At 54.0% G+C, this 16,395-nt stretch overlaps 3 protein-coding genes across 3 annotated transcripts; 1 reads left to right on the top strand and 2 right to left on the bottom strand.

Moving 5' to 3' along the window:
- Position 1: 1 nt before the first annotated feature.
- Positions 2-3,155, bottom strand: PODANS_1_14050 (uncharacterized protein; the record flags this gene model as incomplete). Its single annotated transcript, XM_001905074.1, has 2 exons — positions 2-2,557; positions 2,601-3,155. 2 exons carry the CDS (start codon positions 3,153-3,155, stop codon positions 2-4), a joined length of 3,111 nt encoding a protein of 1,036 aa, XP_001905109.1.
- A 4,738-nt stretch (positions 3,156-7,893) lies between these two features.
- Positions 7,894-9,798, top strand: PODANS_1_14040 (uncharacterized protein; the record flags this gene model as incomplete). The annotated part of the gene is made up of 5 exons (XM_001905073.1): positions 7,894-8,924; positions 8,995-9,093; positions 9,162-9,367; positions 9,438-9,579; positions 9,684-9,798. The coding sequence occupies 5 exons, from the start codon at positions 7,894-7,896 to the stop codon at positions 9,796-9,798; spliced, it is 1,593 nt and encodes a 530-aa protein (XP_001905108.1).
- Positions 9,799-10,425: 627 nt separating this feature from the next.
- Positions 10,426-16,395, bottom strand: PODANS_1_14030 (uncharacterized protein; the record flags this gene model as incomplete). Its single annotated transcript, XM_001905072.1, has 3 exons — positions 10,426-11,910; positions 11,951-16,111; positions 16,198-16,395. 3 exons carry the CDS (start codon positions 16,393-16,395, stop codon positions 10,426-10,428), a joined length of 5,844 nt encoding a protein of 1,947 aa, XP_001905107.1.

Below are 16,395 nucleotides of genomic sequence, written 5' to 3'. Positions count from 1 at the left end.
CTCAGTTGATAAATGAACCCAGATCACCACCGATCGACGACAATTTCTTGCTCTTCCACATCGACTTCTTTTTCTCGCGCTTGGCCTTCATCGCCGCCCACCCCTCCTCATCGTCATCATCCGAGCCACTTCCAGACTTTGTGACCGATATTGTGGGCTGTGTGATTGCTCCCGACATGGTGGTCGATTTCCGGAGATGGCCTGGCGCCACGGGAACGTGTGGTGCCGGAACGTGGGAGACTGGACGGTAGCGGCCAGGAAGGCCAATGTTGCTTCGTTCTGAGGGGGCAATTGATGGAGCGTATCCGCCGCCCTGCATCATGATCGAAGGGGCAAAGCCAGGATGTTGCAGGGGCTGTATCCATGAGGCCGAGCTTGGCTGTACCATGCTCATCGTGCGCACTTGCGCGTCGCCCCCCCGACCAGTGGGCAGATCCAGCATGGAGTCGTTTCCTAGAAACGAATGACGCATCTCAGGAGCACCGCACATCCCCGGCATTGGTGGGAGAGGACCCATGGCGCCGAGACTGCCGGCTGACTGTGAGGTAGTCAAGTAGCCATTGGGCGTGGTGGGAGCGCTGCCATTTTGGCCCGCCATCATCTGCATAAACTGCATCTGCATCTGCATGAATGTTTGCATCTGCTGCGTCATCTGGATCTGTGCCTGGTCACCTGGCGTCAGCATCGGAGGAGCAGCTTGGTTCTGGTACATGAGATGTGACGGCATGCCGGTCATCGGATCGAAAGGACCTGCCCCGGGCATGGCCGGCATCGATGCCGAGCCGTCGATGTGCGGGCTTCCGCGCCTCATTGCGCGGTTGCGCTCTTCGTTTGCGATGATGTTGATCAGGCCACCAGGAGGAATCGCGCCTGCGGGGTTTCCGGGGGCAGGAGCTCCGCCTCCGAGAGCGAAGCTCTCGCGGACAGAGTTGCGAACCAGACCAGCGCCAAGAAATGGGTCTTGGGGAAGATTTCTTGCAAAGGCAGGAAGACGTCCAGGGGTGCCAGCTCCGGCTCCAGCAACGGCATCTCCAGTAACCGACATTGGCCTTTGAAAGCTAGGTTGTTGTGAGGCGCGCAAGTTGGGGTTCGATGCCATGGTGCTCAGGCGTGTGGGCGGCCGGTTTCTGTTTGGGAAGCCGTGTGCAGCGAGAATAGCCAATGGAATCTCCTCATCTTCGTCTGAAGGGTCCGAAGCGTGGGCAACCGCTGGGTTGGCGCCAGAGGCGAGGGCTAGATTGGGGAGGTTCGGGGTGCTGAAAGATATTTGCAGGCTCGGTCTTGAGGAAGGTAGATTGGCAGATTCACCAGTGACCTTCATCATCTGCTGCCGGTATACCGCCATGTGTGCCTCTTGCTTCCGACGCTGCTTGGTCTGCTGCTTCGCTCTTTCAATGTCGTCCTCGTCATCCTCATAGTTGTCCTCGTCATCGTCATCTTTGTCTTTGTTTGAGACAGCTTCCTGCTGTCGTTCCTTGTCTTGTCTTTCCTTGTCCTGGCGATACTTTTCAAACTCGGCTGGGGTCATTACCTTGTTGCTCGAAGGTGGGCTGGCCTTTTTGGCTGTGAAGCGGCTGGCAGATTTTGAAGAGAACGAATGCGTCGTGTCGAACAAACTGTCGTCATCTTCATCTCTGCGATATCTCGACGTGGAAGGGGCGTGAGACGAGATGACAGACCCAGTGATGAACTTATTGACAGTGGACAGAGAGTCCCTCAACAGTCTCGCCTCCTCATCCTCGCCATCAGCCTCCTCGGGGGTTGGTGTCTTTGGAGCGAGCAGCGGTTTCCTAGGACCTGCTTCTGGCGACGCACTGGGCTTCCTTTCGGCAAGCGGCGAGGTATGGCGAGGAACTGGGGGAGGGAGGTTCTCCTTGATGGGGGGCGATGGACTAGACGGCGCGATTAGCTGGTCGTTGGAGTGCTGGCTGCTCCAAGAGTATGGCGAAGCCTCGACCTTGGTAGTCATGTCGATGTGAAGGGGGGAGGGCTGGTTCAATCGCGACGCAGTGAGGGAGCGGGGGGCAAGCGCCTGCCTGCCCTTTTGTTCATCTTTGACCGTGGCCACGCTTGAGCGCTTGTCGCTTCCGAGTATCATCTTGCCAAAGTCGCCGCCCAAATCAAGACTAAAGTCGTTGTCGTCGATCCTTGGTGATGTAACAGTAGTGGAAGTTGAAGTGGTGGTCGCTCTCGATCGGCCATTTACCGGCGTCTGGGCTGTCGGGACATCGGAAGCGACCGGGCTGGATGGCCTGTCCTCCTGCATCTCGGGTGCTGGGGGTAGTTGCTTCTTTTGCCCGCCAAATGAAAATGTGCGACCGGCGGCCTTGAGAAAGTTGGCCGAGGATGATTTTGGAATGGGAGGCACTGGGATATCGGCGTGCAGCTTTTTGTTGTTTCTCCAGTCTTCCTGTCCGCCCATGTCGGCAGACGAAGGGGCAGTGGAGGCATTGCTGTGACGGGACGAGTTATCGGTCGAGTTCGTTTTGGTCGTGTTGGAAGATCCGCTTCCGCTGCGAGCTATTAGCAATGGGAAATGAAAAAAAAAGTGGAACCCCTGCTCTCGCCAGCCTTCTTATATCCCCAGCCAGCTGAAAGACGTACCGGTTGGGCTTGAGGTCAGCGAATATGTTGTCGTCAACCGTGACTTCAGACGCGGTAGACCGATGCGCGCCGTGCGGCTTGCCCGTCAATCTGACACCCCCGTCGAACGACTTTCCCCCCGAGACTTCGGTACGCTCGAGCACCCGGAACGAAGGGCCCGTCACGGCAACATTTTCAAGGCTGTCAGCGGTTGACTTCCGCTTGACAAAAGTGGGAAACCTAGGCATATAGGGAGGTCTCGATGGGGTTGTACGGGGAGATGTTGGGTGGTTGCGCCGGACTAAAAGCCGAGGAGGGCAGGGGACTGCGGTCCCTTTGTGTACTCGGGAAGGTGCGTCGGATAATACGAGGCTGGTAGGAGGTGAGGTGAGACAATGCTCAGAGAGGATACCGAGGTTGCTGTCGGGAACAGTCGCAGCTGGGTCTCGAAAAGCCGGCGGCCGCGTGTTTCTCCTCAGACAGTAACTCGGCTGATACACGCGGTGTTGGCGGACTGCATCGTTGGGCAAAACAAGGTCAGTTACACTGTCTGCGCGAGTGGGGAGGGACATGCTGTGACCCGAGAAGCCCGAGACAGAGTTTCCAGATGGGTGCTCAGGTGCTGGGTTGCTTCGTCGGACAGCCGAGGGGGCAAGGAGGAAAGGATGCGAGACTCAGAGTCTGGTGTATCTGCCAGGCGAACAGACGGACAGGGAGCAGGAGCTGAGACGCACTGGGCTGGCGTGCTTGCACGACACAGGTTCCAGCTGTCCGGCGGTGCCATCCTAACCTTCCCGTGCCTCCCCTAGCATCGTAGACCAAACCGGCACGCCCAGAGATTTAGACTGAACAACGGGAGCATAAGGGCCCTTCTGGCAGCCGTCATTCTCACGAATGATCGGTCGAGGGCTGTTTGGAGAGAGGAAGAGATCAAGGCTAGGCGGGTGACGGGCAGGCAGGGGACACGGGAAGAAAGAAGGTTTTGACTTACAGAATTGGGAGCGAGCCAAAGTCGCAAGCTTGTTGACAATTAGGGGGATTATTGGACGACAGCCAGACGGCTTTGTGTATATAACCGCCGACACTGAGATAGGCGTCAGGTCAGACTCTGACGGGCTCGTTTGTGTCGATGACAAATGACAAAGTAACGATGCACGATAACGCGAGGAAAACCACGCTATGAACCGGCGCTGTGGAGAGGGTTGCAAAAAAGAAAACTGGCGGTTCAAAACGGGCTGAGAAACTCCGAGGCGATGCAGCAAAAGAGAGGCGATTCTCGTAAACAGAGAGAGAGTAGGTAGAGTGTGCTCGAGAGAGAGGGAGGGAGAGAGAGAGAGAGACAGCGAATGCGATGCGGGTATGGTATGGTATGGAATCAGCGAAAGCGAAACTGGTGGGCGAAAGCGATTGACGACACACGATGCTTCAGAGGGGATATCCGCGAGAGCAGCAGGGTGCAATGGGAGAAAGCAAAGACGACAGCGACAGTGACAGTGACAGCAACCAGACGACAGGATGGGATCAGGAGGAGAAAATGGGCGGTTGGCTCGAGAATTATTTTTATTTCCATGGCATGGCATGGCATGGCATGGCGGGCATGCCCGGACAGGGCAGCTGGCAGCGGCACTGTGTGTGTATAGCCCAGCGCCCCAGGTAGGTATGACCTTGGGCACCTGGGATGGGGAGTGGGGAGGCTTTAGAAGGCGCTACCAGCGAGCGCCGGGGCACTGGTGAGAATAGCGCGCTCCCGTTGGTGGGAAACCCCCTGTTCGTCTTTGGCCTCGCACCCCCTGCTGAGCTGCCCGGCTTTGCTGCCCGGGGCCACACAAGTCACAGCATCACAGCACAGAGTACACAACAAAGCCACGACAGCCGGGACGAGAAACTGCGAGCCTCAATAGGTCGCTCGTCCCCCCCGCAACGAGACACGCATGCCTTTCAAGGAATGCGCGCAGCAAGCCCGTCCGTGTTTGATGCGGCCTGCGGGCGGCGGGCTGGGAACAAGGCAGGACGAGATCACTCCACGGAAAACTCCCAGGTTGGGGAGACCTGAGAGTACCTAGGTGAGGGGAATGGGATGGGGATGGAGCCTCTGAGCACGGCGGAGCCCGGTCGGCCGACCTACCTGGGCCAATACATAGCATCTGGATCGCCAAGGATCGCCGGGGATCGTGTTGTCGCCGCTAAATAAAAGCAACAAGACAACGCGTTCCTGTTCATGGGAGAGCGCCGCGGTGTTTGAATATTGCTTGATGCCGATCAGGCCGTCTGTGGCGTGCTTTGAGGCTTTTGATACCCAGTCAGGGCGGAGAATAAAAGCGCAGCTCGGTGGGGGAGGAAGGTGTCACACCCCGAACACCCACCCCTCTTCAAGAAGAAAATATATATCTAGGAAATATTGTGGTTGGTCGGAGGAAGAAGGGAGACTGCGATCGCTCACACAGCCCTCCAGAGATAGTACGTATATCTCCTGAATTGTTCAAAGGGCCTATCAACTGTCCCCAGAAACCTGTCGACAATACCTTCAGATCTCATAGTTGCCAGTATCACTCTGAGCCGCCAGCCTCTAGTATATGTCCAGTGCGTGTCAAAGCCTCACAGGGGTCCGAAGCAAGCGGTGGGCCCTGAATGGAAAAGCATCGAGATGTTTTGCTGCTCATGGCCCAACCATCTGGTTGAAGAGATCTCTTTTTGGCGATGGGTGCAGTGCTTGGCAATTTCGGAAGGCATGAGAAGCATGTCCCATAGCATGAAAGGGTATGTCCATATTATTACGCAGAACAGACATCAAATTTCCAGATGCTGACCATGGACTGGGACGCTGCCTTGCTTTGCCGCCGCGAGCTCCTTGGATCTCTGCTTCATAGGGTCGTGTTCTGCATCGCAAACTGGTGGATCGAGACATCTAACAAAACAGGACCGTGCCGCATGTGGTTAGGAAAGAAGTGATACCGTGTGCATTGGGCACAGAGGCGGCGCTTCTTCCCCACATTAAAAGGAAAAAGGGGCGAGACTCGGAACGACCCACCGTGCTGGACTTGGCGGTGGTGTGGTTGACCATCAAGCGGTTCTTCAAGAAAACGCTGGATTGGGTTTGGTGGGTGGGCTTTTGTCTGGTATACCTGCCTGGATGGTCTTCTTGAAGCTTGTTTTGATATACAATGCCCCCTTTCTAGTGCCCAAGGGTGGCCTGGTTTTCCCAACCGCCAGCCAGCATGGTCATTGCTCTGGCGCACCGGTAGCTATCTTCTCCAAAGACCTGTTGGGATGAACCGAGGTGACGCGTTTACGGCGGACATGGCGCAGGTCTTAAAAAGAGTCCCACGTCAGAGGCGGTCATAGTCCGGACACCAGCATCTTCCTCCATACCACGGGGGTTGATGAGACCTCGCTGATTACCTTGCTGCTGTACGGATTATACCTGGTGTTATGTTCATAACTAGGAGCCAAATGTGCTGTTGGTCCACCAAGCAGTGTGTAGAAATTTCGCTATGCGTAGACTCTGGAGTACCATAGTTCAACCACTCTACGAGTCGTGCCGCCGGTGAGAGCCACGAACGTGTGGTGGTGCCAAACTGGCTTCTCGGACAATGCCGAGTCCGAAGACAGTTGGGATTCATGAAACATCCTCGTGCCTTGTAGATAATCCCGAGAGAAGAATGAAGTATGTGTCCCTGAGGAATACCTTACCCAACAACAAAAGCTGTCCGATAGGTTCAAGCCGCGGACACAAAAGGCTGATAATTGTGTCCAGTTTGTGACTTGACCACAAGCCTGCGCCGCCGCCATGGCAGCGAACGGCGACGAGCTGTGACTTCCCCACGTACCGGTGGTTAGGAAGACTGTGGGGCAGTATTGAGAGTGTATCGTGAGTGTTGGTTCTGGAAAATCTGACAAGATTGGTAGGTTGGAACCCGAGTATGTGGCTTCTGAGTGCTACACGCCGTGCTCTGGTGCTGCCAACGGAAGTGAACTGCCAGGACCCTTCGGGAGTGTACAGAAGACCGTGTATAGCATGTTCTGCGAATAAAGAAAAGACCACAGATCAGCGGTGGTGCGAGTACGGAACTGCGAGGTTGTCCGGCGCTTTTCACGTTGCGCCTTTCTGCTGTTGTGGAAGCACACCTACCTTAGTATTCGCGATGTCTGTCCCGGGATGCGGCCAACTGTAGAGCGGCAGAATACATTTCGATTGCGCAATCCGATTGTGACATCGAGTCAAGACATGGGGGTATCTCGAGCGGCAAAAGACGAGAGTTTTCAGACAATGGATGGCTTCAAGAGGGGCAATGAGCATGTTGGCAGACTGGATTTGATACAGATATATCCAAAGAATCCATATAGTGCAGGCCGAGACTGCACCACGAAAGCTTGATATGAATCTGGATGGCCCTGGTGTTGTAGCACTACTCAAAAGGCGTGTCGCTGCACGATGCCGTCCTGGACTTTGCTTTTCGGTACTGAATGACATCAACCGCAGCCCGCAGCTTGCCGAGGGCGGACGATCGCCGTCGACCTCCGTCCAGTCCTGAGTCCTCAGCTCTCGGCCTCACCCTCAGGCAAGTGGCAATTGGTCGGATTGCTCTCGTGAAGAGACAAGTTCCATCTTGGCCAAATCCTGACGGCATCAGGATCAGATAAAACAGAGAGCCAAGCCAGTGGAGGTGAGTGGATAAACAGGTATCACCTCCCCACACTGCCAACCTTTGATACTATATCCATCCATATTTATAACATAGTTATCTTGTGTATTCAAGACAAACTGCTCCTCGCTGTTTCATTGCGCACCGTTTGTTGTTTCAACCATGTCGTTTTGGAGTTCAGGAGGCGTTTTAGCTTGCACCTTTGGTGGAGCCTTTTGAGGTGGCGTCGCCACCACCACTACTACCCTGGTTTGAGAGCAGCTGCTTCGCCTTCCAGCAGGCCGTTGAACCTTGAGCGTTTGGTGAAAAAGGAGCAAGGCCAGCGTTACTGACTCGAGAAGAGAGGCTGCTCGGGGAAAAAGGTTACCCGCACCGTTTTCTCTGTTCCGTTCATCATCAGGAAGCCAAGAACCTGGGTCTAGACTCGTACAGGTTCTCTGAGAAAACGAGCCGACAAGAGCGTCAATCTGATAACTGCGACTGCTGATAAGCTCACCACGCCGTTCACCAGTGGGTTTTCCTGTGGCTTGTTGCTTTGAACCGTTGCAGCCAGTGAGTGGATCAGAGCTGACCGACACTTTCTCTAGATTCTTTTTTTTTTCCTCCAAATTCTCTCTCACAGAAAAGGGCTCGTCAGGTTATCAACACACAAGTCAAGGTGAACAGGATGAGTTCGCCACCGACAACGCGCCCCATGTTCCCGCGCTCTGCATTTCTTCTCCTCCAAGATGAACCGCCAATTGCGCCCATGGGCCACGGGGCGCTGGCTTCGCTGATCAGGAATCGACCTGCAGCGGCATTAGCAAACCCTTTGTCTTTTGGTGGCCGCGATGAGGAAGAAGGCGCGGCTGAAACGGTTGAAGATGAGGCGCATAGGCGAGACGAGCGCCGCATGAGTGCCATCTTGAACAGCTCTCACATGCGCAGCATGCGCCTGATCGGAAATAGCAACCCACGATATCGATGGGAAAAATACTGGAAGACCCCAGAGGAGCTGGCCGCTATGAAGAAGGATATACGCGAGTACTATGAACGCGTCAACTACCTGGTCCAGCAGTATCTCTACATTGACCGCCTCCTGGACTCATCTTTGCCTCATGACCTGCTCAATGAGTACAACAACATGCCCGCATCTGCCTTTCGCGGTGTCGAGATACCCGCCACCATCACGGAAAACTCACCAACCACGTCACAAGAGCCCGCGCGCAAGGTAAAGCGGACCCCAAAGGATATTTACCGGTCTACCGAGACGACTCCTCTACTTCAAAGCAACGGCGGGGCAGCTGTGGACGACGACGACGACCTTGAAAACGGAGGGCGTGCCAAGCCTGAAATCCCATGGCTTGAAGATGACCTCGTCGACAGCGATGCCCCCATTGTCACCTTGGCTATCTACATCAATTTTGCTGCCAATGTTATTCTCCTAGCTGGCAAAATTGCCGTCATCATCAGCGTCCCGTCGGTTTCAGTGCTGGCCAGCTTGGTGGACGCGGTTCTTGACTTCATCTCAACCGTCATCGTATGGGTGACCACGGTTCTCATTCGCCAGCAGGATCAATATCGATATCCGATCGGAAGGCGGAGACTTGAGCCTTTGGGTGTTCTTGTCTTTTCCGTGATCATGATTACTTCGTTCGTTCAAGTTGCTCTGGAGGCCATCCAGCGTCTTCTTTCTCCCGATCGTCACATCATTGAACTGTGAGTCGATCCAGGCATTTCAAAAAGTCGTGATACACATGTCAATGCTCGGTTGCTAACAGTCTCTCAGGGGAAATGCTGCAATTGGAATCATGTTTGGTACCATTGTCATCAAAGGGTTGTGCTGGCTTTGGTGTCGCATGGTGAAGAACTCGAGCGTACAGGCCCTGTAAGTTTCCTGGTTTCTCGATGCCCGCTGTGTTGTGAGCAGCAGTTTCTGACAGGCGCAAAAACTAGTGCGGCAGATGCGAGTACAGATGTGATATTCAACGCCGGATCCATTGCCTTCCCTATTGTGGGCTATTGGGCACGTGTATGGTGGCTAGATGCTCTCGGCGGCCTTTTGCTCTCCGGCGTTGTCATTTATAACTGGTCTCAAACATCCTACGAACATATCCGCCACCTCTCGGGCTTTTCTGCTACCGCAGACCAGAGAAACATTCGTGAGACCCTGACTACCACCCCCTGTTTTGTCTGAATTCATACCTCGCTGACCCACCTGACTTGTTATAGTCCTCTACCTCACCATGCGCTTCGCAAAAACCATCAAGCAAATACAGGGCCTACAAGCCTACCATGCCGGTGATAAGCTCAACGTCGAGGTCGACATCGTCCTTGACGCCAGCACTCCATTGAAAGACAGCCACGACCTGAGGTAAGATTCAAAGCACCCTCTCTCCCCTCCTGCGCGAGCTGCAATCAAGTATACGCACATCAGGTTTGTTTTTCTCTCCCGCTAAAACAATTTTCATCCACCAGCGAGAGCTTGCAATACGTTCTGGAGTCGGTCCCCATTGTTGACAGAGCGTTTGTCCATGTCGACTACGCAACGTATAATCTTCCCACACACATGCAGCAACAAGGGTCTTCCTAAGCTATGACGAGACCTGGGGGTTACGTATAACCAAGAGCGTTTAGCAGCTTGGTGGGTGAGTGCATGGACAATCTAAACACATGAATGTAAAAGCACATGAATGTGGGTGGGCCATGCAGATTGCTCTTGACCTAAACCCACTCGGATTTATTCAGAGATACCCAGTACATACACCACCGACCTGTTTGTTTGTCTAGCGTGTACTTCTGGTGGAGGATTTCCAGATCGTACCGAGATGCTAAGACCACGGATTTCTAGGGTGAATCGAGCTATTCTTCACTAACCAGGGCCTTTTTCGAATTTATCTTTTTGACTGTGTGATCGTTGAGAGATAAATTATTCGACTGGCGATATTGGCCTTGGCTGTGCCGCGCTAGACAAACAAACAGGGTTCAGTGGTGTAAAGTGGAAGACGAATCATAGACACTGCCAAGGTTGGTATTGGATAAAGTCCTCGTGTTTAAACGAATCAGAATGCCACACTTTATTATCTCTATCAATGGTATCCATACGTAAAATGCAATAAGGCTATTAGACCATCTCCGAAGCTATCCTATTCCAACAACACATCCAGAACCCCCCATAAACAATAAAAAAACGCAGCTATATGATGCCAAAAACACAAAATTAGTACGGGATGCCGTTCGTCAACAGCTGGAACTGGTCATATATGCCGGTCGAGTAGCTGCCGTAGCTCTTCTTAATCAGGCCCTTCATAAACTCGGCGGCCTCACGTTCGGTCTTGTCCAGCACAAAACGCTCCTTGAAGTGCTTGACGCTCTCCGGTTTGAAGCAAGGTAGTCCGCTGTCCATCATGAGTAGCACAATCTGCGAGAGCTTCTCCGTGTACTGCCGAGACGCCAAAAATGCCTTGACACACAGTTCTTCGAACCACTTGAAGGCTTGTGTATCTGCACCACCGCCCATCACGGCAAGCATCTCGGACGTCAGCTTGAAGGGTGCGCGCTCAAACTTGATACCGCCCGGCGCGATGTCAAAGCAGAAGCCGAAATCGATGTGGAGGATGTGGCCGGCGTCGTCAATCATGATATTGCCATTGTGGCGGTCCTTGAACTGCAACAGAAACGAGATGACCGAGTAGGCAGCCATACTCTTCACAAAGTTGTTGCGTGCCTGCTGGAACCGAAGCGAATCCTCGTTGCCATACTTGGAGATGAAGTAATCGTAGAGACCATTGACGGCTTCACGGCCCAGCATGTCGCGTGAGATGGAGTTGGGAAGAACGTCAATGACGCCGCAGCCTGGCGCTGTCGCCGTGACGCGGTAGGGAAACACGTAGACGTCCAGGCCAACACTGTGGAAAATGCCTCGGAAAGCAGCGATCATCTGCAGGGCGAGCACGTCCTGCCGACAATCATCGCCAACCTTGAAGATGGCTGACTGCCAAACCTCAATTGTGTTGTCGTGATCGGCACTTTGGTTCTCTTGTACCGGTTCCGCGAGCAGCTCCTCGGCCTCATCAAGCTCGGGCTTCTTCTTTTTGATACGGAAGGTCGCCATGAAGGGTGCTTTGGCGTGGCTCTGTAGCGGTTTACCGGATTTACGGTCAATACCAATGACCGAGCCATCAGGATTGCTGGGAAGGTAGACCCCAACTTCGACCTTGATCTTTCGCAGTTCCTCCTCGATCTTTTGCTTCTTCTCTGGCTTTGATCTCTTGATCAACGGCTTGAGCTTCCCCGAGATGCTGGTTACCTCGTCAAAGAAGGAAAACTCGCGCTCGTAAAACTCACGATCCTCGTCCGAAAAGCTGTCCACCATGTGGCCCATGACTTTGTCCAACGTCGGCTTGATGGCGTCGGGGATCTGCGAGTCGTCGTCTTTGTAAGCATTGGCCTTCATGTTCCAAATGATCTGATGGGCGAAGAGCTGTGAAAACTGTGCGGTTTCGAGGATGTAGCGTTCGACATAGCCCAAGGCATCGTAGCGCAGAGTCTGTACGATCTGAGGGACGTAAAAGAATGTCACATCCACTGAGTGGCTTTCCAATGCTCGCATAGCATACTGAATAAGATAAGGGTGGTTCTTGTATGCTGGCAAAAACAGCGTCACGGCAGTGATTGGGTTAACAGGAGCCCAGAACAACATGTACTAAAGAGGGTAATAGTTAGCATGGGCGTTCATACTGAACAGTGGGCGAGGGAATGCTTACCTTGAGTTGGAAAGTGACGTCCTCTGGAAGGGAACCATCGATAAGAATAGGCAGTGCCTCGGGTTCTTTGATAGCCTTGGCGGGAAAGTTCAGCAAAAGCCAGCGGACCTCCTTAAGGATACGTGGATACGGGAACCTGCTTGCCAAATGTACGGCTAGAGATGGGCTCTCCGCCCAGGCTGTTCGGATCAAGGGGTGAATGCTAGCCTCAAATGGACTTTCTTTGCCGGTATGATGGTGGTGGTGATGGAAGGTTGATGGAGGTCGTGACGAGTCAGTTGGGCGAACCCAGACGCTCAGTCGAGAAAGCTCGCTGTCCAAAAGCAGTCCAAGGAGCTTTTCTTTGGCCGCAAGGGACTTGATGCTCCCAGCGGATTGTGCACCAATATTCGTGGTGGCAGCCAGGGCAGTCTGGACATCCGAGATCAGATAGATTTCGGTCTTGAGCTGGAGAATGTTGCTTCCAAACGACCAGCGCGGTGGAGCTTCGAACCAACCCAAGCCCGCTGACAGAATCTGATCCTTCAGACGATATTGTGCAATCGCGCCCATGGTCGAGCTGGTCTTGAGTACCCGAAGGCCAAGAAGGACAACCTGGAACCGAATTTCTCTTGCCATTGGGTGTGGTGTTGAGTGCTTGACAGCCTCAAGTGTCACATCAAGGAGGCGGAGGAACATGTGGTTCGTGTCAGGGTTACCCAGACGGGTGGCATTGTAATGACTGCTGAGGAACTGCAGTAGCCTTGAGTGAGGTGCTAGAAGGTTGTGAACCGTCTGTTTGCGCTTCGTCATCGCGGCGCTGTCACTCGGGGCGAATTCCTGCCTCTGGAAGAACGGATCTGGGCTAGCTATTGTTGGACTGAAAAGGCCCAGCTTCTTCTGGATGGTGAACTCCCATTGCTGAACAATCTCGGCCAGGATACGTGGCTCCATCCGGGGGTTTTCGTTCATGACCCCCAGCCAAAGAGAGATTCCGAGTTTGATGGACTGCTTGGTGAACATGGAAAAGGGTATGCTGACAAGATAATGTGCAATGGAGCATTCGTCACGATTACTCCGGCAGAGGAGGGCGGCCGCGCGGCGAAGGATATCGCGGACGTCTGTCACTGATGTAATTTTGCGGTTCAGTGCACGCTTCTCAATGTGGGCAAGAGCCGTGTTCGCATCTGCGCTTTCGTTGCCAGGAGATGGGAGGTATGAGGCCCTGCGATCTGGTCTCATGAGGCTCATCCATTCCATGCTCTGGTCAGGAAGTGCCTCAGAGTATCGGTACTCCTGGCGCGTAGTGTATTGTGCCATAAAATCAGAGGCGGTGTTGATGAGGCAGTCCCCAAGCCTGTCAAGCGAGCCAAGTCTCTGATCCGTGGATGGAATGGTCGAGCCAACTTCAACAGCAAATGATCTGCCAAGTGAGATGTGACCGAAAGCGCTATCGTCATCAAATTCGGAGAGGTAGGTCTGAAGCAACCCTTTGACATCGGCTGGCGCAATACTGATGGCACTTGACAACCACCGTTTGGCCTTTTGATACAAGTTCTGGAGAGTAAGCTGTCTGAACTGGTAGTCGTCCGAAAGCTCCACAACGACGTCCCCCTTGTTCGACTTGAAGGTGGTTCGAGGCTCGTACCGATCAATTTCGGCTTCCAGGCAACTGGACCACATCAGGGTCAGGAGCTCGAGCAGCGCAAACAGCGAGGATCGTTGGCACAAGGCTGAGGGTATCGCATCAATCATGCGGTCAGCGCAGCTAAAAGCAGCCTGCTGAACCCGTTCAATTCGGTGACAGCAACTGGAAAAGATCTTGGCGAGCTGCGTGGCTGCATATTGCGCAGTGAAGGCGGGGTTGGTAGCGTTGATAGTTTTGACGAGGTAGCGGTCAACGACAGCGTTCATGATACCATCCATGGTCCTGCTCACATCACCTCGCCTCATGCTGGGCTCGAGGAAGTACGAGAGTGCTTTGGTACAATCTCCAGCATCTGCCCGCAAACTCTCAACCAAGAAAGCCGCGTGAAGAAAAACGGTCTTGCGGTAGCTCAATCCTTTGATCTCGCTGCTCCGTGAGGGGACTAATTCGGCAAGGTGCTTCTTCATCAGAGACTCCCGATCCGAACTTTCCCCTCTGCGGAGAATGGGATTTAGGTCAATATCGCTTTCGTTCTCCTCCCCGCGGTTCTCCAACACCAAAGGCGGGGAGTGTATCGCCATGATCCTCAGATACTTCATGCTTTCTTTTCCGCGGGCTGTCGACGCGGTAAAGCCATGGACGACGATATTGAACCATGCGTCACGAAGCATGGAACGTCTATCATCATCGGCGGCGTCGTTCAAGGAAAAGTCAATGGCTGACATAAAGGTCGCCAGAGGAGGCAGCAGCTGGGCAATTTCACGCGCAGCCAACTCCAACTCAGAGTCCTTTGTGTGGTTCTGGTGCGTATGTGCGTCTCCCTGTGAGATGATGCCGTCGAGCAAGTGCTCTAGGTAGGTGTCGTAGAGCGGGGAGTCTGCTCGTATGCTGGCTGAAATATGATTACGAGCTTTCATGACAGAGTGTAAAAGTGCCTCTCTGTGCTCGACGACGGCATCATGCGCCACGCTGGCGTATTTCTTCAAAAGGTAGCGAAACTCAGATTGCCCCCCGCTGAGAGCCAGACTGGCAGCGCCGGTAATGATCCGCGCATCGACTGGAGTGCTTAGCTTAACGATCTTTTGTGCAAGCATTGACTGAGCGAGACCGGTAATCTTCTCGTCCTTACACGCGCTTGCAATCTCGCAGATTGCCTGAACCACGTTACCCTGAACAATGGCCGACTCCTCTTCGCCAGAGAACTGGAAGGATATGGAGCTGCCGGTCGACTGTCTGCCAGCGTAGATTTGAGAAGAGTCCTGGCCATCTCCATTGGGACCGCCAGGAAGTCCCCGCTCGTTGCCGGGACTCAAGACGTTGCCGAGTGTGTACAGTGTTGTAATAACGGCGTCCTTGGAAAGCATTTGCAGGACGAAGGCGAGGCACTTTGATGCCACCACCACAATATGACTTTTGGCGCCGCTCTGGACGATAAATCGAGGAAGCAGGCGGCTGACATTGATGGCGTATGAAGGAGAGACCTTGCACAATAAAGCCATGGACTTGAGGACCACAGGCGCCAATTCATGATTTGCCATACCGGACGGGTCGCCAAGTGCTTCTTCTAGCCACGCCATGAGGACCTCGCCATCTGCGGCATCCTCGTTGAGGGTGCACGCATTCAAGTAGCTGACCAGAGCATAAGCCTTGACAGCAAACGCAAGTTTCTGTTTCGCGGGCAGAAGGCTGTCAAAATCTGCGCTGGATTCCAGGTAGTTCATTTGGTCAATGGCAACGGTTGCATACAGCTCCACAGAACGAAAGTCTCCCTCGGAACTCCTTGCCGTAAGGGGTCTGCGCAAGCCACGGCCAGACATGATGATGTCCAGAATGTGCGTCTCCCGCAAAGCATCCTCTTCAGCGACCAAAAGAGAGGTTGCCGCCACTAGGAGCTTCATGAAGCTCTTTTGCAGCAGCATGGCCCCCAATGGACGGCCGGCATCCTCGTAATGGTGCGTCCATCGCCTCCACTCTTTGACATGGCGATCTGGTGAGTGAAAGTTCCGTATAATGGAGAAGGCGGTTTCTACGGCGACCAGAAAGGGTTGCGACAGGAGGTCTCGCAACCGAGAAACAAGGCCGAGGCGGCTGCCGGTTCTCCAGAAACTTGTTTGAGCGCAAGCAGCGTCCAGGAATCCCAGCAGGGCAACGGTAATAGTCGCTGTTCTTGTGGCATCCTCCAAAGCGGCTGGGTCGTCGTCGTCAGTTGGAGAAACACTCTCGGTGGCATGGGCACAAGCATTGAGAAAGGCAGAGATGCTGTCGGCCACCGTCTGCTGCACATCGGCATGACGATTTCCGAGGGACAGTAAAGCCGCGGTAACGTGATAACTCAGTGACTCGGTAGGAGACGGCTCGATCTTGCGGAAAAAGGGGGAATGGGCGAAGGCCTGAACATGGGAGTCGAGCAGATACGGGACAAGGTGACGGGCCAGTTTCTGGGCGCTCTGGGCACTGCGCAAAGCCGGCGCCGACTTGCAAAGGGCAATAAGAACTTCATATTCGCGAATAGTCTATGTCGAGCGCGAGGGTCAGGTCAGCCAGAGCATACAAACGACACAGGGACTGGACTGGAGGTGTATCTGTTGGTGGAGTCTACCATGGGAATACGGGCAGCTTCTGGCCAAGGGGGCCCTCCTGCACTGTGGCCATTGACGCCAGAAAAAGATCGTTTATGGTTGGGGGCAACTCTGCATAGTCTATCCAAGTCTGACTTGTCGAATGAAGTGCTCGCTGGGTCCGAGGCTGCCAGGGCAGCGATGCGCTCTAAGGCCTTCCGCCGAACGTCACGGGCCAT

This window comes from Podospora anserina, chromosome 1 (assembly GCF_000226545.1).
Source record: "Podospora anserina S mat+ genomic DNA chromosome 1, supercontig 3".
Lineage (NCBI taxonomy): Eukaryota > Fungi > Ascomycota > Sordariomycetes > Sordariales > Podosporaceae > Podospora > Podospora anserina.
Note: the sequence above shows the minus strand (reverse complement) of the source record. Positions and strands in the feature narration are given on the sequence as shown.